General features: G+C 42.6%; 1 protein-coding gene across 1 annotated transcript in view; it reads left to right on the forward strand.

Annotated features, from left to right (window-relative positions):
* The first annotated feature begins 7483 nt into the window (after positions 1-7483).
* ACVR2A (activin A receptor type 2A) overlaps positions 7484-24446 on the forward strand; it is a 47356-nt gene continuing 30393 nt past the window's right edge. Inside the window, exon 1 of the mRNA XM_079310863.1 lies at positions 7484-9212. Within this exon, the coding sequence (XP_079166989.1) occupies positions 9158-9212 (55 nt within the window). The 5' untranslated portion in view covers positions 7484-9157. The remainder of the gene's footprint in view (positions 9213-24446) is intronic.

Here is a 24446-nt window from a genome sequence, read left to right on the forward strand (position 1 = left end):
ATTCTAGATAAATTTTTAAAAAACACATTCTCAAGTAGAATCTAATAATAATCAAGTAGTAATTAATAATAATCTGAACCAATAATATAGAGGAAAAATCACCTGTTAACCTATGACAGAGATTATATTATGTATTGTTCTCATCCCACTGAGTTTTTCCTCAGATAACAGCTTTTATAGATAACAGCATGCTAAGATTTTAAAATATTAGATTTTTAAAGGCAATTTCAATATTTAGAAGCTTGTTTGTTAAACATTTGGCAATAAATATTTAATGCAGACAGGATTATTCCAGATAATGCCAGGTAGTATGGATGGAACATCCAGCCACATCTTAGTGCTCCCTTCCAGCAGCACAAAACACACATGGCTCAGGCAACTCATATTTTAATGATAATATAGAAACCAATATAGATTGTTACCATAGATTGTAACAGGTCATTAAATAGAAATATTGATCAAAAAGGGAAAACCTACCTGTTCCCATTAAACTTGGCAAGGGATGTTGTCTGAACTTTCCCAAATCTGAAAACTCAGGAGGACCTGAGCAGTCAAACCTGGAGCATCCTTAGGGAAAAAAAAAAAAAAAAAAGGTCAAACTAAGCAGTGCCATGCACAATTCCAAAAGAAAACCTGATCTTTCAACCCAAATTGCAGCCAAGCAACTGTTCCAGAGGAATAAGCCTCCAAACCCATGGGAATGTCTCTCCTGGGAGCTGTTTAAGCTTCCTTAATGCTCTTAATCCACCTTGATATTGAACTGCCAGACACTCTGGCACCCACCTTCCCACTTCCAAATAGCTGCTCAAGTGCTGGAGCCTTTTTTTTCTCCTTCAGTGTAGATCCTGACAACTCTAGGACACAAATTAACCAAGTTTTCCCCAACTGTGCTCGTGGCCTTCCAGCTCTCTGCAAGTGAAAACTTCTGTGATCTTTGAGAAGAAACAAACCATGGTTTGATGCAGGTTAAAAACTCCAGTGTGTGTGTGTCCTTCAGTTTCCCTGTCTCTCCACATGAAACAAAAATACTTTTCCCCTTGCAGTTTCATGAAAGTTAATTAGTTGATATTACTAAAACTGGGTGCATGCACTGTGTATCACTACAAAATTAGAAGTACATTTTCATTGCTTAAAGAATTTCAAGGCAAAAAAAAAAAAAAAAAAAGGAGAAATGAAAATCAGAAGGTTGTTGCTGCGTACAAAAGTTTCTAAGCAAATGAAAAAAATAAAAAAAAAGTTAAATTTTGTTCATTTTAAAGCAGCCTGAACTGAAAAAAATTCTCACTCTAGGGAGGAAACAGAATTTTGCCATCTCGGATATTAACATTGTCCGTTGAATTGGAATTATTATAAAATAATCTGCAGATGAATTAACTCCAAAACTATTCAGCAGAAGAAGCTGGAGCAGGATTTAGCTCCCCAGTGGCCTGAACAATGGGTATTGTTCAGCAGGCTGGGATGCTCTGCTGGTTGCAGAAGAAAGATTCTGGGTTTGAATTTACAGGATTTAAAACCTCTGGAATGGCTCAGCCCATCCATCTTGTCAGAACACAATCACCAGAGAGAAATGTTCCAGCTGGATTGTCCTCATGAAAAAAAAAAAAAAAAAAAAAAAATAAAAAAAAAAAGGAGTGGGCAGCTATTAGGGGTTGCCTGAGAGATTTCCAAGCCTAGAAACTTGTCCTTGTGAAAATCTGAAATAGGTCAGATTTGGGAACCTTCCATATTATTTCCTCTGAAATCTGTAAAGTGCCAGATTTTCAGGAATTACAGCACTTGGGGAGAGGTATTATTTCTGTCACAGTGAACAGGAACAAAGGGGTGCCTGAGCTGCTGTTGGCAGGATTATTTTAATGCTACTTAAATTCTGTGCAGAAATTATGAAATCCCTAAAATCAGGGATTATGGGCTGCCACCAAAACACACTGACTTGGACCAATTCCCACCCATTGTCCCAGAGTCACACCTGTGACTTCATCAGGATTCCTGCTCCATTCCCACAGAACTGCCTCTAACAAAGGCTTCAGATAACAGCAGGAGCAGCAGCAGCTACATTTCTTTAAAGGGAATGGGCTTCAAATCATATTTTAATCATTTTCCTTTGCAGAAAGGCTTTATTAGCATAAAAGTGGAAGCAGGACAACTTTTTGGGCCATGCCATGTGTTTGCAAGGGTTAATTCTGCACTATAAATTATAAAATCCTTATCAGCTTGTCCATTACCATGAATCTTCACCTTCCATTTATAAAATTCCAAATGGTAAATTTTCTAATGGAATACTCATGGATTATTTGATATATACTTGGCTCCCTGTTACCATCCCTTTCTGAAACAGGTTAGTCACATTCTGAAACCTCAACTTGTGGGCATTTTGGCAAAACCAGTGACTAATATCTGAGTCCCAGTATCCTCTCATCCATCAGAACCATCCAGAATTCCACTTCCCATTATCATTTTATAACAACACTGCAGGAAACTTTATTATTATCTGTTGGACCAAAACCTGGCATTCTTCATTTGTCTTCCCCAGCTCTCATCTTCTCTGTGACTTCAAGCTGAACCAAAAAGTATTTCCAGGAGTATTCTCCTTACTGAGGTTTTAAATTATCAAAGTATCAGCCAGCTCTTCTGATCCCACCTTTCAGAAAGCTTCTAGGATATTTTGAATGACACCAAAAGTAATTAAAGCAATTCATGTATTTGTATTTCAAACCAACCGGAAGTCATATTGACACAATAATTCTAAAGAGCACACAACTGAATACTCTGAAGATCTGACAATCTCTCCACACTTGGCTACTTCACACTCCTACTTCTTATGACTATTTAATTACAAATTATTGGTCTAAAAGATTTAAATCTTCATCAACAAATATATGTATAAAGCCTTTCAAAGGCAGTGCAAAAGATCCTTAAAATCTGCTATCACTGTCAGGACGCTGTAGCAAAGAAACAACAAACACTTGTCACATATTTTAAGAATCCTTCAAAAATAACGTTGAAAACATGGCAATGTTGCAGAACTTTTGCATTCTGTGATGAACACAGAGTCACTTTATAACTGAGTATATAAATTATGGTGTATTCTGAGAAGGAAAATCTCAACATAGACCTGGAAAGCCTCATTTTCATAGCACAGACTTGGATTTTAGGAATTCAGCTTGGACTCTTCACAGCACTCACCAAAAAAAAAAAAAAAAAAAAAAAAAAAAAAAAAAAAAAAAAGGTTTTACAATACAAATGAGAACTAGAGAAAAATATCCAGGAAATGCCATTTTGCTGGGAAATATGGATGAAATCATAGCTGATAAATGACACAACAAGGTGGCCCTAAGAGACAAGGGAGTGTCTGAAAGGAACCAGAAGCTCCAGTGGGATGGGCTCTTCTGACAAGGTTCTGCAAATCCTAAAAAGAAACATCCCTGCCTCCTCCAGGAAAATAGGTCAGGTAGTTTGGAATCCCTGTTTTGAGGAAACAAAAGCCTGGATAATAGGTTAAAAAGTAAAAGCAAACATTGGTTTAATTGTAGCCTTTATGGAAACAACTTGAAGTTTGTATCAAAGTTAATTTCTGTAATATTTTGTATCTTTCTTTTTAAAATTGAGGTGGGGAAAAATCCCTACTGGTGTGGGGTCTACAGGCTCCAGGTGTGGGAATTTGTTACACAATCTCACTACAAAAACAACTTTACAGATCACATCCAGGCCAAATCACTGTCACTGCTCATGTCAATAAAATGATCCCACTTTAGCCCAGCACCAAAACAGGGCTGTGATTTCAGCCTGCATTTGAATTTGTGGGTTCAACAACTACATCTAAAATGTATAAGTTTGATTTAAAAGATTAAAGGAGAATATTTTGATGGTCACCTATATTGCCCCAACCCAAAAACATTGTAGAGGCAAGCTGTGGATTTCATTTCAATTCATCAGCAGCATTTTAAATGCTTATTAATTTCACATTCTCTCATGTTTTCAAGTTGTGCTACTCATATAACTGTAATAGTTTTGGACCAAAGCAAAAAGTGCAAAATAATTAATTATTTTGTAGGAATTTTATTATCTGTCCACAGAAAGAAAACTGAAAATTTGTATTAAAACTCTTTAGGAATATGATGAGTTTCACATAATTCATATATGAAAGTAAAAACACTTTAAGGCAGTTATTTACCTTTTCTAAAATGAAATAATTTAGGCTGTATTCCAGCACTTTTTTCCCAAAGGAAAGTGAGGCTGGCTGATAAAGAGGGCAACCCTAGGAGAGATTAATTTCTTACCATTTTGGTCCTTTTTTTTTTTATTTTTTCATTTTGTTATGTAAGGACAGTGTCTGAATGGGGTCTTCTCTTCCTCCAGAGTTTCAAAGGGGGAATGACTTAGACCACAAAGAAAGATGAAAGAGATAATGACAAGGATTCTCTCTGTTGGTGCCACTCCTGATATTATCAACCCTGTGGTTCTCATTTTGCATTCAGAAATGCTTCTCTAGGTGTTCTGAATGAGTTCTGCACAAAAACTCCTTTCCTACCACGTTGGGTTTTGTGTTGATTCACTGCTAAGAGTGGGAATAGCAAAGGCACAGCTGAAATCCTCAATTCTTAGCAGTGCTCCAGAGAGAAAAATGAGACATTGCTGGGTTTTAACTCTCCTCATTACTCCCTAGAAGGAAAAGTTATATTTGTGCTGCCTCTAGGCAATGCCCCATCCCACATGAACAAAAGACTGAAGCTAAGATCACATCCATTTCATCTCCTCCTGCTCTCCACAGATGCTTAAGTCCCTGACACTGTGTCTTCAGTGCTCATATGTCACAGTAAATGATTCATTAAAAATGCAGAGACAGATTGATCTTGGAAGGAGGGAAAAAAAAAAAAAAAAAAAAAAAAGAAGATCTGGAGTTTAAGGTGAAAGGGAAATAAAAATGAGGAGCCAAAAGGTGAAAAAGGGAAACACCCCCAAAATTCACATGAGAAAGACATTTAAAAATAAAGAGGAGACAGCAACTGTGATGACATTTAATGTGTCTGCTTGGGATAAAACTCATCCTTTTACTAGCAATAAAACAACAGCCTAGCCCAAAGCCCTTGAAGCATTTTGCATCAAGTACCTCATAAAAACAGTTGGCAATTTCTCCTAAGGTCTGTACAATATCTACACCAAACCACCTTTTTTTTTTTTTTGTAGTGTAATTAAATGGGAGCAAATCCCCAATATAGGGAGGGAGAACTCTCTGATCACCATCACCATCCCAATTCCCTGGCCATGCTCAAAAGTGGGAAGGGGAAGGCAGGAATGACTCTACTTGTGACTCCCATGGTGCTGATAAACAGGTGATTGACAAGAGTAACCCCAGAGAACGAGTGTGTTTGGAATATTTCCTGGATGGCCAGAAGGATTTGCTCTGCCAGAGGAATCCTGCAAGCAAAAACCAACCCCAGCCTGAGGATAATAAGCTCCTTGAGTAAGAGACATGACATCCATGCAAATTTCCTTATACAGGTGGCACATTTCTTCTATTTTTATAAAAAAAAAAACAATTGGTAAAATAGAAACATAGGACCGTAATTTACATTCTTTCAGCAAAAAAATAAACCAAACAATTTAATCAAATCCCTGCAATGGGAAGTACATATATAAATATATATATATTCACACACACACCTGCAATATTTTTAGCTATGATTTCCTACTCATGTGGCAACATGACCAGTGCTCTGAAGAAGCTGAGCCAAGTGAAAACACAACCTGCAGAACAGGTCACGTTTAAATATTCTGCTATTGAAGAATATTAAAAACTACAGATTAAGTAGGAGTGTTGTAACACTTAACATTAATTAATGCTTGTAAATCATTCTGAAATACTTGGATAAAAGATGGCATAAAAGGTGTTGCCACATGTCTTGATGCTTCTAGATGTGCACAAGCCCTGACATCTTATTTTGTGTTTGGGATGTTCCAAATCATAAAAAAATAAATGGTCACTGGATGGATTTAATGCTGGGAAGTGTTGGGACATGACAGAGAAACACAAAGGATGTCTGATTAAGGACTCAAGCAGACATTTCAATGTAAAAAAACTGAAATATATCAATTTCTTGGATCCTGGTGGGTCACCAGGTCTGGTTACTGATCTGTGAGTTAGAGCTTGGCAATGTTACTAAGCCTGTATATTTACAAAGGTGAAATATAGATAATTTTCCTTTCAGTCTAGTACCACCAACTATTCACATCCCCAAAAAAACCCCTTAGTCCATCCCACCAAACAGTTTGCAAAGGAATGTGGAATCACTTAATATCTATCTGGGGTTGGTTAACAGCATAACCAGTCCTCAGAGAACTTGATACTTGTTGCTTGTGCAATTAGAGGTGTTTCTAGAATACAGAAATTAAAGTCCAGCACTAAGGTGCTGTCCCACAAGGATCTCCAGATCTAAGAGCCATGTTGTCCTTTTTATTGAGAGACAAGAGATATATTTTATGGCATCCATTATTAAAAAAAAAAAAAAAAAAAAAGTGTAAGGAGCAAAGCCAATTAATTACCTGGACAGGACATGCTGGAGAGGTACAGGCAGATGTTAATGGTGCATCTCACCTGGAGCTGAGGCCATAAACACACTCCAGGTGCCTTCCAGCACCTCAGGGGAGCCCACCAGAAACACAGAGAGAGCATGGAGTGACAGGGCAATGGGAGAGGATTCAAGCTTAAAAGAGGGCAGGATTCAATTATATGGGAAACTGGGGAGGAATTGTTCCCTGTGAGGGTGGGGAGGCCCTGGCACAGGTGTCCAAGGAAGCTGTGGCTGTCCCCAGATCCATGGAAATATCCCAAGCCAGGCTGGATGGGGTTTGGAGCAGCCTGGGGCAGTGGAAGGTGTCCCTAACAAATGAGTTTTCATGTTCCATCCAACCGAAAGCAGTCTGTGACTCTGATTCTGTGCTGTAGCAGCAGCGAGGCTGCTGAGCACCGTGCCCACAGCAGAGATCACCACAGTAGCTCTCAGCTGCACTACCTGTAGGACATTTTCAGGGACGTTTTCAGGCTGGGCCGGGGATGAGGTGGAATACCAGGCCAACATTTGCCTCCCCAGCCTCACAGCACGGTGTTCACGTTACTGTGACCCCTCCCGGGCAGGTCCCACCGCGTGGCTGCCGGCAGTGCTTTGCCTCCATCAGCCGAGCCCGGGAGCACAGCACAGGCCCCCCAACACCTCGAAGGAGCCCCGCGAAGGTGAATGAGCGCCGCTGGGGGGGCCGGGGCGGAGCGGGGCGAGGGCGCCGGAGGGGCCGCGCCCTGAGGGGCGGGAAGGGCGGGCGGGAGCGCGCCCGTGAGGCGGCGCGCGCGGGCCGCGGGGGGCGGGGCCAGCGCGGGGGCGCGCGCTCCGCCCCGCCGCCGATAGGAGGGGCGAGCGGAGATGGGCGGGGCGAAGCGGTAAACTCCGCGTGGTGATTGGGTGGCGCGGCTGTCAATCCAGGGCGGCCGCCGCGGCCGTGGGGAAGGAGGGGGAGGCGGAGAGGAAACAAAAACAATCGCCCGGGCGCCGCCATCTTGGGCCGGTTCTCTACACGCCACACGGGTGAATGGGTAGATATGAGATTACCACGGGGGAGCAGCGGCAGCAGGGCACCGAGGGTTGTTCCGCGCTGCCAGCGACACTCGGCGGGCTCTAGGCACGGCCGCCGCCGCCCGGAGAGAATCCCCCGGCTCGGCCTTTTCGTCTCGCCAGCTCCTAAGCTGCACTGCTGGAGGGACAAAGTTGGGCTGAGCCGCGCTGCCTCCGCCGCCCGGGAGACCGGAGAGTTGAGCCGGGGTCAGAGTTAGGGGAGAGGGTGAGGAGGGGATCGCTCCCCGCTCCGCCGTGTGGGAGGCGCGGGGAGAAGGCTCTGCCTCCCCGCCCCTGCCGTCTCCTGCTGCTCGCTCCTAGGAGGAAAAGAAAAAGGAGGAGAAAAAAAAAAAAAAAAAAAAAAGAAAAGGCAAGAACTGGATTGAGCTCGGAGGGGTGGATTTTGTGGAGTCTCGGTGTGAGCAGCGGCGGGGCGGCCAGGAGGAGATGTGTCCGTGAGGATCCGTGAGGAGCCGGGCTCCATCCAGCCTCAGCGCCGCCGCCTCCCTTCCAAAGAAACCCAGCTCTCCTGGAAGCACGAGCAAGGATCTGCCACAAAGAATATACCACCCTCCTCCCCAGCGCCTGGATACTGCATTTTATTTTATTTTTTTTTTTAATTTTTTTTTTTTGTACCCCCTCCCCAGCCACTCTTGTGTGCTTGAATACCAAATATAGCCTCTTGCGGGGGGAGGGGATGGAAATCTCCTAGAAGAATTGGAAATCTTGCCGGGATTCGGGAGTGCTGGTGCTGGAGAAGGGCGGCGAAGAGGGGGGGATGCACTGCTCTCGCTGCCTGCCCAAGGACTAGAGATTTGCCTCTTCCCGGGGAGCCCGAAGGTTTGTTTGTTCCCAGACTGTTGTTTCCCTTTCCTGGGCTACGCTAAATCCCTCAGCATTTATTAAAGAAAACCCACGTGTAGCTGGTGGCTGGTTTTTAAGGTAGTTTTTCATCGACAAACTGACAAAAACTTCTCTTCGCCCCGAGCTTTGGAACTGGAATGGAGCTGCTTTTCTCCCAAACACTACACGGGGTGTGAAGGGGGGAGGCAGCACAAAAACATCGCCTTGGACTGATCCCGATCCGACCCCCCGAGCCTCGCACCCACGAGGGATGATCCTTCACGGCGCCTGATGTGGAAAACACTTGGAGACTCAGAGACTTCGTCGTGCTCAGCAGCTTAATCGTTGACTTATTTTGGTTTTGGTTTTTTTTTTGTTGTTTTGTTTTTTTTTAAAGTGGATTCGTAGCATTACTTTTATGAATTGAATTTTGCCACCGTTTGTACAGAAGCCAAATGACACGTGTGTTTTGAAACACGGTTCCAAATATATTTATCCCTCCCTCAACCCGGATTCTCTCCAGAAAGAGCCGCGGGGAGGTCATCAGTGTCTAAACAAACCTGATTTTTAGTGTTTTACGAACACTACTTGCTGCAGAAATGTTGCTATAAATTGCTTTATAAAGGTTCAGCAAGAAGGGAGATTTTTCCGGCTTGCAGGACCCAGAAAACTGGATACTTAAAGTCACTTAAATGTTTTAATAGCATTGGAAAATGGGAGCTGCTACTAAGTTGGCGTTCGCTGTTTTTCTTATCTCTTGTTCATCAGGTAAGTGAATGTTCCTGGATTTGCCACTTGAAACGGAGGGCTTTGGGGTCAGCACTTGAAAACTTGGGCTGGCTCTGTTTGAATGAGAAGAATTTTTTTTTTTTTTTTTTTTTTTTTTTTTTTTTTAGGTTGCAAATATTTGTGAATGGCAGCGACTGTAAAGGCAGGAGCTGCTTTCGTGTTTATTCTTAAAAATATATATAATGTGAGCACTTCAAACGCTCACAGCGCTTGGATTTCAGATCAATTGTGCGGAATAAATGTGGAGACATAACCACCTAGTGTCACATAAGTATCTTGGCAGCGCAGTTATGGGTGCTGGATGCTGGTTTTAAATAAGAATTACCCAGCTGAAATGCTCTTTCCTTCAGTTTGATCTCTCTTACCCCCTCACTATTCACTGGTGAATAGCGACCTTCGTTAATGCTTCATTAAATTAGAATAGGTGCCGCTCTGAGAGGCTGAGCTCGTTCTTTGGTGATAGCGAGGGGCGTGTGCGTGCAGAGATGTACCAACAGAATTGGGGTGAAAAGCCAGGCTTTCGGTTTCTAAAGAATAATTTGTAACCTTTCGTCTTTTGCTATTCACTACGTCGCTGCCTTGTAGTGCAGAAAAAAATAAATCGTCTGATTTTCTCTTTAAAACAGCAGAATTTGAGGTTCGAACGCCAGCTCTGAGTCCTGGGAAGCGAGCGGGGTGTCAGGACTTCCCCACGCTTCTCCAGGAGGAAAATTATGGCAGCAACCAGTGGTTGGGCAACTGTTGGTCCATTTGTGCTCGGAGCTCCATCAGTGTCACAAAAAAACCCCTCTCACGAGCTGTGTGAGGCTGTAACACGAGTTCCAAGCCAGCCTGGCACTCCGTGCCCGCTTTTGGAACGTGTCTTTAGTGCTCTGTGCAGGTTTTGAGCATCCTTGCAGGATGTGCAAAGCTACGCTTGTTTATCGGGCTAAAAGCTCCCAGACAAGTGCTCAACCTCCCCGTGTGACCGGGAGAAGGGAGTAATGAGATCCCTGTGAGGATGCCTTTGAAATTTCCAGCGTTAGGAGCGGGAGGATTTTGCTGAAGAGGCCGTTTTGCTGCGGTTAGTAAATGGCTAAGTCTCGTCTTGTGTCTGTAGTGCTATCGATCCGCGCTGTGTGCGCTAAATGTGCTGTGAAATGGCGAGCGCTGCCAGGGAGAAACCCAAAAACCCTGCCTGTGCTAACCGGGGAAACGGCACAGCGGCTTAAGGGCAGCCAGAAGCTTCTTCAGGAGGTTTAATTTTTATTCTTCTTCCGAAACAAAACACGATTTCTGACAGGTTTTGCCTTGCAGTAAAGATGTGTGTGTCGTCTTTTCCTAATGTCTGATTTTTCAGCTCGGCAGCGTTCCTCTTAATTCAGCAATATGTTTTGTAGGGAAACTTTTTTCCCCCCTCTCACTAACAGTTTCTGAAAGTCTTGTTGCCATCTGCTCTCCATGTCTGTCTCTCTTCCCCGTCCACCTCTAAGATCCTTTTGCCTAGAGCACAGAATAGTGGTTTTTATTGACATTACCTATCACACTTAATAGAAGAACAGCTTAACAATAAAGAACGTCTTTTCTTTAACATTTCTCGCCCGGGTTGTCCTTGGTAAGGTGAAAAGAATGTTTCTCTTGCCTGTGAAGAATTAATCTTGGCTAAATGAGCAGGAAACTGCCTGCAATCCGGGCTGCTTCTCATGTTAATGACATTGTTTTGGTGGTTATGCCAGTATTACACATTAAGTGTTCCGGTACTTAACAATTATTATACTATTTTCTACTCACATCAGGACTGCAGACGCTCTAAAATTTCAGGCAAGTCTAAAAATAAATAAGTTCAACATTAAACTGTTGGCTTTATGATCAGAACTACAAGATTATATAAGATTTTAAGCTTGAAGTGCAGGCGTTTTTATGAGTGGTGTTTCTTAACTGACTTATATCAGTGTAAAACCCTACCTGATGAATTGGTTCTAACATCATCATCACCACCAGAACTTTATTTTCCAATCTTTAGTGTGAAAATCAGTCTGCTCAGGTTCTGTATTTCAGAATATTGGCAATGGTTGAGAAAATCCTGGAGTTCAGGTGTGGAGATGCCTCTCTCTGGTGTGCAGCTCCAGCCCCTCACAGGCTGTTGCAGCGATTGGGGGTTTGGTTTGCTGTATTTGTTCATTTATTTTTAAATACAGCTATTTTCTGCAGATGTTTACATGGCCAATTAATACCGGGGTTCTTTTAATAGGTGAAAATGCTGTGGTTTTATTCTGCGTGGTGGGTGTGGAAGTGCTCTTTAGGTTCAAAGCGATTTATTTTATTATCTGTAAACTGCTCTATGAAATCCTGTAAATGTACTGCGAATGGACAGGAATTTCCAGTGAGTTTAATCATCTTTGTTAAGAGAGTGAAAATATTTCCCCATCTGACTAAGATATTTGAAAAAGAGCATCTGTGTTGTTATTAGGCTTTAAAATATTTGTAGATGCTTGGATAAAAGTGGGTGTAGGTTTGTACCCATCTGTAGGAACTCCAGAGGCTGAGATGAATTGATATTAACTAAACAAGAAAACAAAGTGCCCGGGTCAAGGTTCTCCATGTGCCCTCTAATATACTCCTTAGATAAACCTGTGTGCATGTTTGATTTCAGAAGGAGCAGAAGATCCTGAAGTAACAATAAAACACTTCAGAAGAAGCTTCCTGTGCCTCTGCTGTAGGTGAGGCAAGATTGTAGGAGAGCTTCACAAGCTAACTTGTGACTGAAACAGCTTGTTCATCAAAGAAGGCTCTTTTCAGATATTATCTGTGTGCTCCCCTCCCCCAGGGAAGTGTGCTTGTGTTCTGGTGTTTGTGTGATTGCTGAGCTACACTTCACAACATTTCAGCGACAGAGAATGGGCACTTTCATAATTTTCTGGGATTTTTGAAACATAGACCCCATGCAGCTGAAAGTGTGGGAGATGCTGAAGTAGTGGATTTTCTTCACCCATAATCTTAGTTTAAAATCTCATTGTTCTTTTTATTACTCATAAATTCCTCATTTCCCAACTCATCATCTCTTCTGAGATACCTGCTCTGCCTTTGGTACCTGGGTGGTCCCTCATCAAAGTAATTCTGCAGTCTCCTACAGGGAACAGGACCTGGGTTTTTTAGAACTGGAGCTAAAATCAAGCTAAAAATCACTTAAGCAAAAGGAATAGTATCAGAAAATTGCTGGTTCTCTCTATTCCTCCACATCATTCCCAAGCCACTCAGAAGGTCTTGAGTAATTTAGGTGAAGGTATTGGCATGTCAGAGATACCTTTGTAATTGAATTTTTACTGCATGGGGGATGTTTTATTCTCTGATTTTTAATTTATTATTCACTTGTCTCACAGCGATTATTATCAGAGAAATTATTTTTTAATTGTATCTTTGTCCCCCCCCCAAAAAAAAATCTATCAAGAACTGTAAAATCTGCTTTCCATGCTGTGACTTTAGAAGCTGGATGATTGGGTGTCCTGAAGGAATTGAGGGGTGACTTTTTCTTTGATTTTATTTGTATAATGTCTTTTTTTTTTTTCTTATCTTTTCATTATTAACTTAGTAACCCTTGAAAATCCTGTCACAGGTTTGGGAACGTTTGTGAAATTGTTTCTGCTGGTGTGTTCCCTGTAAATTGTCCATGACTGTGGTTGGACTCTAATCACTTTATTCACTTTATTGCAGGGCAATAAACCACTTCAGGATTAGTACTGCTTTTAAAGTAAAGATCCCTTTATTTTATCAGAGGGCAGAAGTTTTTATATTAAATGTATTACCACTGGGCACTCCTAATGTTGCTGTTGAGAGCAGGACTTGTTTCATTAAATTAACCTATTTAATAATTTTTTCAAACATAGTCTGAGTTATGGAGAGGCTGATGTTGTAAATTATTACAGCTCAAAAATCTGTTAACTATTTCTAAGTTAATCTGTTAATATTTAACAGTTACAAACCCTAAATCTTCAGGGCTCTGAGAAGAGCTGTAATTGTGCTAATGCAACATCAGAACATGTGAGAATCCTTGTGGTGGAATTCTGCTTTCCAAACATTTCCAGAGAGATGCTGCTCTCATGAGTTTATTTGTATCTCTACCCTTCACACACCAGGCTTTGCTGAAGGACAATCTTTTTTTTTTTTTTTTTTCTTTTTTTTTTTTAATACCATTCATTCTAGGGAAGGGGAAAAAATAACAGCACCTCAAACATTAACATTCCTTTTCTTCCAACCTTCTCCACGTGTAGTTTTTCCAGGCTGTAAAAAGAGAGAGGTTGACAAGGAATCTGATTGTGGAAGAGATTTTTTTGGTGTAGGAGAGATGCATTTCCACCACTTAATTAGCTGAAAGCAGCTTAATGCAAATACCTTCTTGAGCTGGTTGGTAGCATCCATGAGCTGTTAGCTCTCTGATGTTCCTGAAAATGAAAACTCTGTAAAAAGATCAAGAAAATTGCAGATTTTACAGCCAAGTTCTTGTGTGATGAAATCTTAATGTGTTTTTGTTGCCTTGGTGCTTAAAATTGGGCACATCTTATTTCCTGTTATTTCCATATGGGATTGAAGTGATATTGGATGCCAGTGACTTTATGTGGCATCTCTTGTCTTCTCTCCCTGCACTGTCTGTGTGGTGGTGGAGGGTTTTTTTTTTTTTTCTTAGAAACAGTTTGTGACTACTGTGCCAAACAGCAGAACATATTTAGGCTTAATCCCCCAGAAAATGAATATTTACTGCCATGTTGTTTACATTGCATATCTCTGGCCAGGAATCCCAAATGTACATTGGATACATCAAATCCTTCAGTTGTTGGTGCAAAGAGAGCAGGGAAGGGTTTTTCCATTGCATAATTATCATCATGGTTTCACAATAATTTAATTCTTGATGGGGGAAAGTCAACATTTATGGTTTTCTTCAGAATTTCCTACTTCAAGCTGTAACTGGAAAACAAGAAAAGCAGAAAAATCACTTACTAACTGGAGCCATAAATCTTTGGTGATGTGGTGAATGGTACTAGAAAAACCCTTGGAAAGGAGGGAAGCTTTTGTGGGAGCACTGCTTGTTCCTGCAGCTGGAGGAGGTGTTGGGATGGCATCAGCTCAGGCTGGGAGGTGGTGACAGCACCTCACCACAGCTGGCTGCAGAAAATTGGGCTTTTTCTCAAGTAGTTCAGTGGAAGAATGTGCCTCTCTTTCCCAGTTCCTGTTCCAGCTCTCCCAGATAAATTAATCCCATTTCCAGGCATTCAGTCAAAGGAGGATGAGTGAGATGGGAGCCTTTACCTCGGTGCTCTTGGACTTTGTGAGGTTTTCCTAATGAACTGTGCTGGGATTCCTTCATGGACAGAGTGAGCAAGGGACACACTTGCATTGTGCTGGTGCCAGCAGAGGTCTGAGCAGTGGCTGCATCACCCCAAATCCTGGTGCCAGCAGAGGTCTGAGCAGTGCCTGTCACCCCAAATCCTGGTGCCAGCAGAGGTTTGAGCAGTGGCTGTGTCACCCCAAATCCTGGTGCCAGCAGAGGTTTGAGCAGTGGCTGTGTCACCCCAAATCCTGGTGCCAGCAGAGGTTTGAGCAGTGGCTGTGTCACCCCAAATCCTGGTGCCAGCAGAGGTCTGAGCAGTGCCTGTCACCCCAAATCCTGGTGCCAGCAGAGGTTTGAGCAGTGCCTGTCACCCCAAATCCTGGTGCCAGCAGAGGTTTGAGCAGTGCCTGTCACCCCAAATCCTGGTGCCAGCAGAGGTCTGAGCAGTGCCTGTCACCCCAAATCCTGGTGCCAGCAGAGGTTTGAGCAGTGCCTGTCACCCCAAATCCTGGTGCCAGCAGAGGTCTGAGCAGTGGCTGTGTCACCCCAAATCCTGGTGCCAGCAGAGGTTTGAGCAGTGCCTGTCACCCCAAATCCTGGTGCCAGCAGAGGTTTGAGCAGTGGCTGTGTCACCCCAAATCCTGGTGCCAGCAGAGGTCTGAGCAGTGGCTGTGTCACCCCAAATCCTGGTGCCAGCAGAGGTTTGAGCAGTGCCTGTCACCCCAAATCCTGGTGCCAGCAGAGGTCTGAGCAGTGGCTGTGTCACCCCAAATCCTGGTGCCAGCAGAGGTTTGAGCAGTGCCTGTCACCCCAAATCCTGGTGCCAGCAGAGGTTTGAGCAGTGGCTGTGTCACCCCAAATCCTGGTGGCTTCACAGCAGCAACAGCAAGGCTTGTGGAGTTGCCAGCTCCGTGTTTTGTTGGGTTTAGAAGGGAAATTAAGTGTTTCCAAACTCTAAAAACACCTTGTGAAAGGCTCGGTAATTTTGTGTTCTGCTGGTGTTTCTGGTTGAAGTGGTGCAGGATAATGTGTTTCACTCAGGATGCAGGCAGTGCAACACTGTCATTAATTTCGGTGTTATTCTGGAGTTACTCACCACAGTGGCTGGTTGGGAACTATTAAACTGCACTGTTTGCCCTGATGGGATGTTGGGGACTGTTAGTTGGCAAGAAGGCTACAAGTTCTACAATTAATTTAAATATCACCTTTGGAGATTCCTGACTTTGTTAAAGCATAACTTCTTTTTTTTTTTAAGGATTTATATGGATATGTAATTAGGTGGTAATTTGATACAAAATATTGAAATGATAATTTAATTAAGAGCAAACCCCTATGTACTCTTAACTGTGATGGGCATGTAAGAAATGCCAAGATGCATTTCTCTGCTTTTATAACTCTTTAATTACATGAGGGTAACATTGTCTATAGTTAGTGAATAGATAATGAAGAAGAATGCTCTATCTTGGCCAAAAAGAATATTTCTCAGATTCTTTTGCTTTCTGAACTTTGAGATATTTATCTGCCTCATTAAAACTAAGAGAATTAAGATTGTATTTTGCACTTACAGCAAAATTGTGGATTGTAATTACAATACAATTTAGGCATTGCTGTCTGATCTGGTTTTTGCCTGAACGAGGCTGTTGTCACACTTGGGGGAGATTTCCACTTTCTCTAATGATGGCAGCAAACGAGTTAAGTTTTGCTGGTTTAATTCTGAACATTGACACCATTAAAGCTGATACCTGAGAAGTGACTAAAGGAGTTTAATCTGAAGGTTCTGTTAGAAAGTGTCTATAATTATTTTGAAAATGCTAAGAATCTGTATAGCTCAGAATTATGTTACTTTTTAAATAGCTTTAACTCTTTGTGTGTCTTTTATCTCTAAATGGGATGCATACAAGATAAAACATTTAATTTTTCTAACTACATCCATTCTTTTTGGAAATGCAGGAGGGAGACAGTACTCAAAAACATTTAGGATGTGATTTGTCTATTTTCTGAAAGATACCAAACTTTTTATGAGGGCAAAATGTGCAGCTTTTGTTTTGGTTCGGGATTTTAGTGTTTGTTTGCTTTGGGACTTTCTTGTTTGTTTGTTTGTTTTCTGGGAAAAAATAATGGAAACTGTTAAGGCAACCCAGTGATTGTTTTAAAATTCCTTTTGTATGTTTGACTGTAGATGTGAAGAATGTTTTCCAGGCGATCCTGGCTGGTCTCCTCTGCCTGTTTCTGGAATCCCCAGGGCAGTGAGGCTGCAGAGGGAACACAAACCCAGCTCAGCTCCCAGTGCTCCCAGTGTTGTAGCTGGTGCCAAGTGGTGTCTAATGAGATGACACAAAGCACGGTCTGAGGGCCAGTGCCAGGAGGCAGCACAGGCAGGGCTGAACCAGAATTCCTGCAGCTTCAGCACTTCAGCGTTCCCTCCTCTGCTGCCTGAGAGTGGAGTGTGTGCCATTAGTGTGCTGTGAAAACATTGGCATCATTTCCTGCCTTCAGCTCAGGCCCGTGTGAGACTGGGAGCTGTCCCACTTAGAGAACAGCCAAGCACAGCCCCCAGCAGCTGCTCTGGGAGCAGGGCAGCCTCTGTGCTCAGCCTGCCACCAGTGGCCCGAGGGCCAGGCAACAGTCCTTGGGCCAGCTGTGCTCTGAAGTGGAGATGGATCATTTTCTTCCTTCAGATTATCTGTTCCATATTTAAAGGTGATTCTTACTCAGATGAGCATTGGCAGTTTGGAGGCAGGCCCTGTGCAGTTGATTTCTGTAATCTGCTGCCTGCCTGGTTTTAATGTCACTTTTTAAATGTCACTTCATCACAACAGTTTTGTGTAGAAATGGCCATTTCCTCTTTGAAATGACTTTGGAGTGTGGTGCCCACCAAACCTGCAGGTTGTTCCCAGCAGAGCTGGCACCCATTCTAGCAGTCCCCACTTGTACTGGTGCACAGGGTGTGTCCCCAGGCTCAGGCAGCACCTTTGTCCTTGTGGAATTCCATGAAATTCCACGTGCCCATCCCTGGAGGCTGCTGGAGTGCCATCCCTGCCCCTGGCACTGTCTGCTGCCCTTGAGGGACCCTTGGTGCTCCTCATCCTCAGAGTGTTCCCTGCAGGAGCAGCTCTGTCCCATCCCAGGCTGCCTGTGCCTCCAGATCCCTTTGCTTGCTCACTCAGCTGATTTTAGTGGCTTCCAGCAGCTTGTGATTTACAGCTGGGTTTTATTTCTAACTGAAGCCTGACCTTATTTTTTCAGGTTGAGAGCTCTTATCTCACCTAGATAACACTAATCTCCATTCCTTAAATGTTGCCTAAAGATTGGAGTGGTCTTCATTCTCTCAGCTGGATTTTGAATATTTGGATTTCAGTATCAGCACATAAGTTGAAATTTGATCTGTTTTTAAAAGCTATTTTTAAATATGACCAATCATTTTATCAAGCCTTCTAGCATGAAAAACTGTTTCCTTCTAGGAATTTCCACATAAACAGGGAAGTGGTTTAATTTTGTTGTTGAGTTACAGTGTTGAGTGTACAAGACAAAATTAAACTTTGCAGTAACTGTTAAATTTAGAAATTTTTGCTGGTGTTTGTCAGTAGAGGGTACAGATAGTTCTCTTTAGCTCACAGCAATTACATGATGGAAGAGTTTTCTTTAAATATTTCTGTGTTTCAGGGTTGAAAAACATTTAGGCTGTGAAAGTTGCAAAATGTCACATACTTTTTATAAAGAATTAGGTTATTTATTTTTCATTTATTCATAAAGCTGCTTTACAAGTAGCATAGAAAAGACCACTGGTTAAATATTTTCATTTTAACTCTCTGACTTTAAATTTTGGAAAAGGGTTTTTTTCTGAGTTGTCCCTGGGGATAATTGAATTTTATTAAATTTAACACAAAGCCCGTCAAAAAAAAAAATCTGTAACAGCTTTGAAATTTTGTAACAGTTTGGTTACATTTTATTTAACTTCACTTTGTATCCTGGGACAGACCCCAACAAATTCAGGTTTATCTGACCTCACCCATTGGGGATGATAGAGATCAGAACTGAGCTCTTGATGAGTTTCTATGCACTAAAACCAAGCTGTGAAAGGTGATTCATTTGGGAGAAGGTGATTTCAAACCACAGGATGGTTTTGCTTCCATTCCTACCCCAAACTCTTTCTCTGAGAAACCACCCATAAAAACAGCATTTTCTGGTGAAAGTTTTGTTTTCCTGTTCAGCTGAAAAAGTTCTGAATCACATCCTTTGGGTCAGAGGCTTCCAGGGAAGGCAGGAGAGCACAGATCCCACTTTTTATTCCACTGAAAATGGAATGGATCCCTCCTGAAAAATCCTAATGCTCCAGTGTGCAGCTGGACTTTTCCAGGGACTTACAAGTATTCAGATGGATGGCAAATCAAGAAAAAATAATTTCTTAGAACCTTGTTTGCAAAAATATTTATCTGAATAATCCCAGAATTTTTCCTCTGAAAAAATTGGTGTTGGAAGCTCTTTCATTCAAAGTGAAGATGGGAGAGAGGAGGTAAATGATGAGTTCCAGGTTCTTCATGTGTAAGAGTAAAAAAAATGTGTGTTGTAATTTGGTTTTGATGAATTTGGGTTATTTACATGCTGACAAAGTGTGTTCTGGGGGAGCTTCTGTTGTCCAGCTGAACTCTTCTCCCCCCTCCATTCTGTCACAGAAATTCAGTAATGCAAAAATTTTAGAAGTAATCCCATAACATCCACGATTTTTAGTTGTTCCTCCAGCAGTTCAGCCAGCTTCACAAACCTGTGAATCACCTGCTTGTCCAAAAAGGCTGTTTTAGTTGCAGAGTATTTAAGAAAAATTGATGGGAGAAGAGTGAGAGTTCCTCTTTGTATCTGATCCTCACCCACATCCCCATTTTGTGCTGAAGTCACTCCTCACTCTGGGCTCAGCCTTTGTGGCTCTTGGGTTTGGGCTGGGCTGATCCAATCTGCTAAAGCAGCAGAAATGACTGGAAAAAACAGCACAGAGCTTTGTGCACTCAGGATCAAAGCAGGAGTTGGGTGGAAGATGAAGGAGCAAGGAAAGGGGTGGATGGAATAGGGGCTGGCAGGGAGGCTGCATTTCCTGGGAGGTGAATTACCCAGGGAAATAGCACAATTCATTATCCTATTTAATAACCTCCATCTTCTGAAAGAATTTGCTTCTCTTTTTCAGCTTTCTTCTGAGGATCTCAGTGCAGGGCTGTTGTCACAGGGTTTTTTTTTTTTCCTCTTCCCTTGCTTTTTAAATATCTTCATATCCTATTTTTCTCTAGGGGGCCTAGACTAGAACAGCAGAGGGGCCTGGCACAGGCTCCCAGAGAAGCTGTGGCTGCCCTTGGATCCCTGGAATTTTCCAAGGAAGGTTGGAACAACCTGGAATAGTGGAAGGTGTTCTGCCCATGGCAGGGGCATGGAATGAGCTTTAAATCCCTTCCAATTCAAACTGTTCTGTGATTCTGTCATTCCAAGGAATAGGTGATAAAATTCACTCTTATCTCACAGGTTCTTTGGTAACAATGAGGTGGGAACTAAATAAAAGATTCAGACTGACACAATCACACAATGGTTGATACAGTGGTCAGTGAAATCCATTTACATCCCAGGTTTAAGAAAACTGTTTGGAAAAACTATTTGCAACATAATCTTAGCAGCATCTAATTACTTGAATTTTAGCTGCAGATGTCCTTAGAAATTCGTTCTGAGCAGGTGGGCATAAAACTTTGTGCTAAAATCTGATCCAAGAAGAGAACAGACAGCACTAACAGGTCTGGAGATGATGAGGGGAGAATGTAAGGAATGTTCTTTATGTATAAAACCCTAACTGATAATGCCTGAATGTACTGAATCACAACACTTAACACAGCATCAGGAATCCCATTTACAAACAAGGGCTGATCTGGTGAATTTTGCATATCAGATAAACAGCCCTGGAGGAGATCCTGTCCAGGATCTGCTCTGAGATCTCAATCCCAGGAGAACCTTCCAGTTGCCAGGGGAATGTGTAAGAATCAGGGAACCTGTCAGGAGCTTGTCAGTCATGAATTGACAAAAGCCATAACTCAGGAATATCTTCCAGTCAGCAGGGCACGTTTCTGGGAGGAAAAGCTCTGGATGAGCTGGTGGTGCTGAGATTTCAGCTCTGAACCAAGTCTTTGGGCAGCACCTAAAGCCATCAGCCTTTTGTTCAGTGTGAATTCAGCCTCGGGCTTTGTTCAGGATTCCTGCTACAGTTAATTTTCCCTGAAATTCTACACGAGGGCAACTTCTGTGCTGAAATCCAAGCATGGGCACTGAAGTTTAGATCAATTGACCTCTGGTAGCAGTGTTCTGAAATGCTGCATAGAGCATGACTGGAAGTTAAATCAGTTTAAAAAACAGAGGAATCTTACCTGAGGTATTATCCCAACCATGGTCTCTCCCAGCTCAGCCTCCCTTGTAGGGAAGAGAGAAGCCAATGTTCCAAGGCCCAGGCTGCTATTTCCATCATCCTCTTCCTTTTTCAGTTAACTGTGGTATTCAAGTTGCTTTTTACTTAAAGCAAAATTTTTAAGCCCTTTTTTGAGGTGGTGGCTTCTGCTGAGGGACAGTGACAGTGACCTGCCACCTAAATATCCATTGGTTTCTTTTGTGCCCACCTTCCCTCCAGCAAGGCTGATCACTCTCAGGATCCACATCCTGGGAGTATAATGTTAAAGCTTTTCTATGGAATTCCAGTAGGTGCCTTTTGCTGGAGAGCACCTGTGTGGATTCCTTAAAAAAGTTACTGGTAATTGAAGCAGGTGGCCTCAGTCCTGGGAAGGGGTGACTGGATGGAGTCATCGAGTCTGGAAATGTCATGGCTGGGGACAGGAATTTGTGTGTGTGCTCTGTGTTCCCTTCTGAGGTGCTCAGGGCAACTCCACACTCTGCTCAGGAGTCCTGGATTTCTCCTGTGACTGTACAGGGAAGTGGGATACCAGAGTTCAGGGCATTCCTCACCTCGGTATCTCTGCATAAATAATGCTGTGGTTAAATAAACATCAGAAGAGGGGAAACTGAGGCAGCTGGCATGTTCCTCCACCTGAGCTGTGGGACACACTGCTGGCTAGATCCAGGGTGAAGTGTCAGGCTCTGGCTAGGTTGGGTTTTAGGGAAGGGAGCTCAGAAAATCCTGGGATTCCTCCTAACACCAGCCTGGTTCCTGATAGGACAGAACAAACCACTCCTAAGGGTGCTCCACCGAAAGTTGAGTCATTGTTGCTGTTTGGCCAGTGATTTACTAAATATCTCTTGCTGCGTTGGCTGTCTGGAGGTAATCATTGTCCTGGGGAAAAAACCAAACAACAAAAGCCAGCCAAGCAAACAACAAAAAAAAATCCTAATGAAAAAACCAGACAATTTTTCTTCTCCTTTGCAAAGGCAAATTCTCCTTATTGATCTTACTGATAGAACTGTTTGTGTTCACGTTCAAACACTCATTGACTACCTCAGGATAAACACCTGGAGCAGGCAAGACATGAGAATTCTCCCATACTTTTTTTTTTTCTTGTATTTGTGAAGCTTTGGTGTTCTTCTGGCCTGCCAGGAGGATTTATTGCTGAGTGAATTCCTCAGCTGTGACAAGAGGAACACCTGTTTCTGTGTGAGCACAAGCACTTCTCCATCAAACACAACATCTGGCAGTAGAAGCCCTTAAACTTGTTTTTATGACTACTCTGGGTAAGAGACTCCAAATACAACTTTGGAATTTCTCTGGAAAAAGTCAGCAATCCCTGTGACACCAGGGCTTCCTATCATAAGGAAAATAGAGCCATAAAAATATATCATCATTCTGTCCCTTAATACCTGAAAAGTCTTTATTTTGCTACTAATGAAATATTTTTTGGATGTTAATATTTCTCTGTCTCCAATAGCTAAGAATAAAGGTTCCATATGAGCACATATATAACTTAACTAAATATAAACAGCTTGAAATCTGCTGAGTTATTTTCTGTTCTAAAAATTCCCAGCATCAAACTTGAAGGATTTCCCTTTTAAGCATCATCCTGGTTTAGATCAGGTTGGGAATTGGAAGTGAATAACCCAGATACTCCATCCCAATCCATGCCAACATCCTATCTTTGTCTGATAACCATGGAAATGCATGTCAGGCTGATTTTGGGGCTGAGTACCTTGCTAACTTGTTTTTTCTTTTTGCTCAGCCTGCTGGCCAGCTGCTTCACATCAAATTCATCCAAATGATTGATGAAGGTACTTTAAACAGAAAAAGTATGTCTGCTAATGATGGGTAATTAAACTGTAGGACTCGGTGTTTCAGAACATGTGGAAATAAAAAAATGATCTCATAGATGGACAAATTCAGGGAGGAATAGTTTCTTCAGAGGTGATTAAACTTGGGTCTGGATGGAACTTCCAGATTAAATAATTTCTGATTGCTGAACGCTGCTGCCAAAAGCCTTGAGTTCACCCTACAGTTCACATTGTCTGATGCTTTCAAAATTCTCCTTAGAAGGACAATTCAGATTAAAACCATGCCAACCTTCTATTCGTGCTTTACAACACCTCACGCATTTGGCCACATTTATTTCCTCATCTCTTGCAAGCTGGCCACTCAGAATTTCCAGAGAGGCCATTGCAGCTTGTCCCTTGCCCTGGAGGTTCCCTGGAGTGTGCCTGGCTTTCTCTGGAAGGGAGGGTGGCATCAGCCCTGTGAGCCCGGGCAGAGTTCACTGGGCTCTGCTCACCGTCTGCTTTGCTGGAGTTAAACTGTAGCTGTGCTCGTCATTCCTGCTGCTTCCCTTTGCGTTGTCCTGGGGAGGGTCGGGCAGGGGTGAGGGAGGGGATCAGCCCCTCTGAGTGTGTGTGACCCATCCCAGGCTGGCTTCATGCTGGATTCTCTCCCCCTCAGCGAGCCTGCAGTGTCCCCTGCCAGCACATGGAGTGGCACGGGCTGCTCTGGGTGACTTTAGGCACTGCTATGGGCTGGTCCAAATCAGTGGCCTGGGCTCTTCTCATGTCTTGAGTCCTCTGCTTCTTCAGCAGCAGGGCTGCTTGAGCAGAATACATCCACATGAGTTTATGTCATTTCTGCTCCTTGTTCAAGTACAATTTTTTTATTTCTTCTGGTGTTAAGACTCTTGCATTGATAACTTGGAAGTTAAAATTCTGAATTTCTAGTTCCCACACCCTGGCCTGAAAAGTTTCATCTTTTTACTCAGTGCTGGCAAAAGAACTTGAATAATTGCTTTCTTAAGTCTTGCTTAACACAGGGTACTCCAGTCTGGTCTGATTTTCCAAAATGCTGTGAAATCCAAAATTCATCGTATTTAGTGGGTGTTATCCCATGGTAGATTCCATGAAGAGCTCCTTCCTTGCCTCTTACTCACCTGCCTCCACGTGCAGTGGGTGGAATGCTATTTTCAGGGAATCCTGCACATTGGAAGCAGCCACTTCACTTCTGGGGAATTCATGCTTATCAGAGAATGGCATTAATAGACAGAATTGTAGCTTAAATGTCTTTTTTGTAATCTTGCATGCAGCATATCTTAAAAATTGTCATTTTCCTCTCTCACTGATGTTCTGGTAATTTCCTGGGAGTGTTTTTAGAGACGTGATAGCAGATTACCTGTCTGGCAGGTCCCTCCCAAATAAACTAATGCAATATATCCACAGTCATCTTTGTCCTCTTATCTTTGAGAGGCAGGAGAGATTCACCCCATTGCCTCTGGGCACGGGGAGTACCTGTAGAAAAAGTGTTTAGGGAACCCTCTTGAGCCTTTTATTGCAGTGGAATTTGCAGTTTTAATCGTCAGACTTAAGGCTGTTACTTTGTCAAAGTGTCAAGAGGCTTTTAAATGGAGTAGCAGCATTCATGTTCTGGCTTTAAATGTGTTCTTGAAGAACAACAAGAAGGTCAAAATCATATCCTA

The sequence above is a fragment of the Erithacus rubecula genome, assembly GCF_903797595.1.
Source record: "Erithacus rubecula genome assembly, chromosome: 8".
In the NCBI taxonomy this organism is placed as follows: Eukaryota; Metazoa; Chordata; class Aves; order Passeriformes; family Muscicapidae; genus Erithacus; species Erithacus rubecula.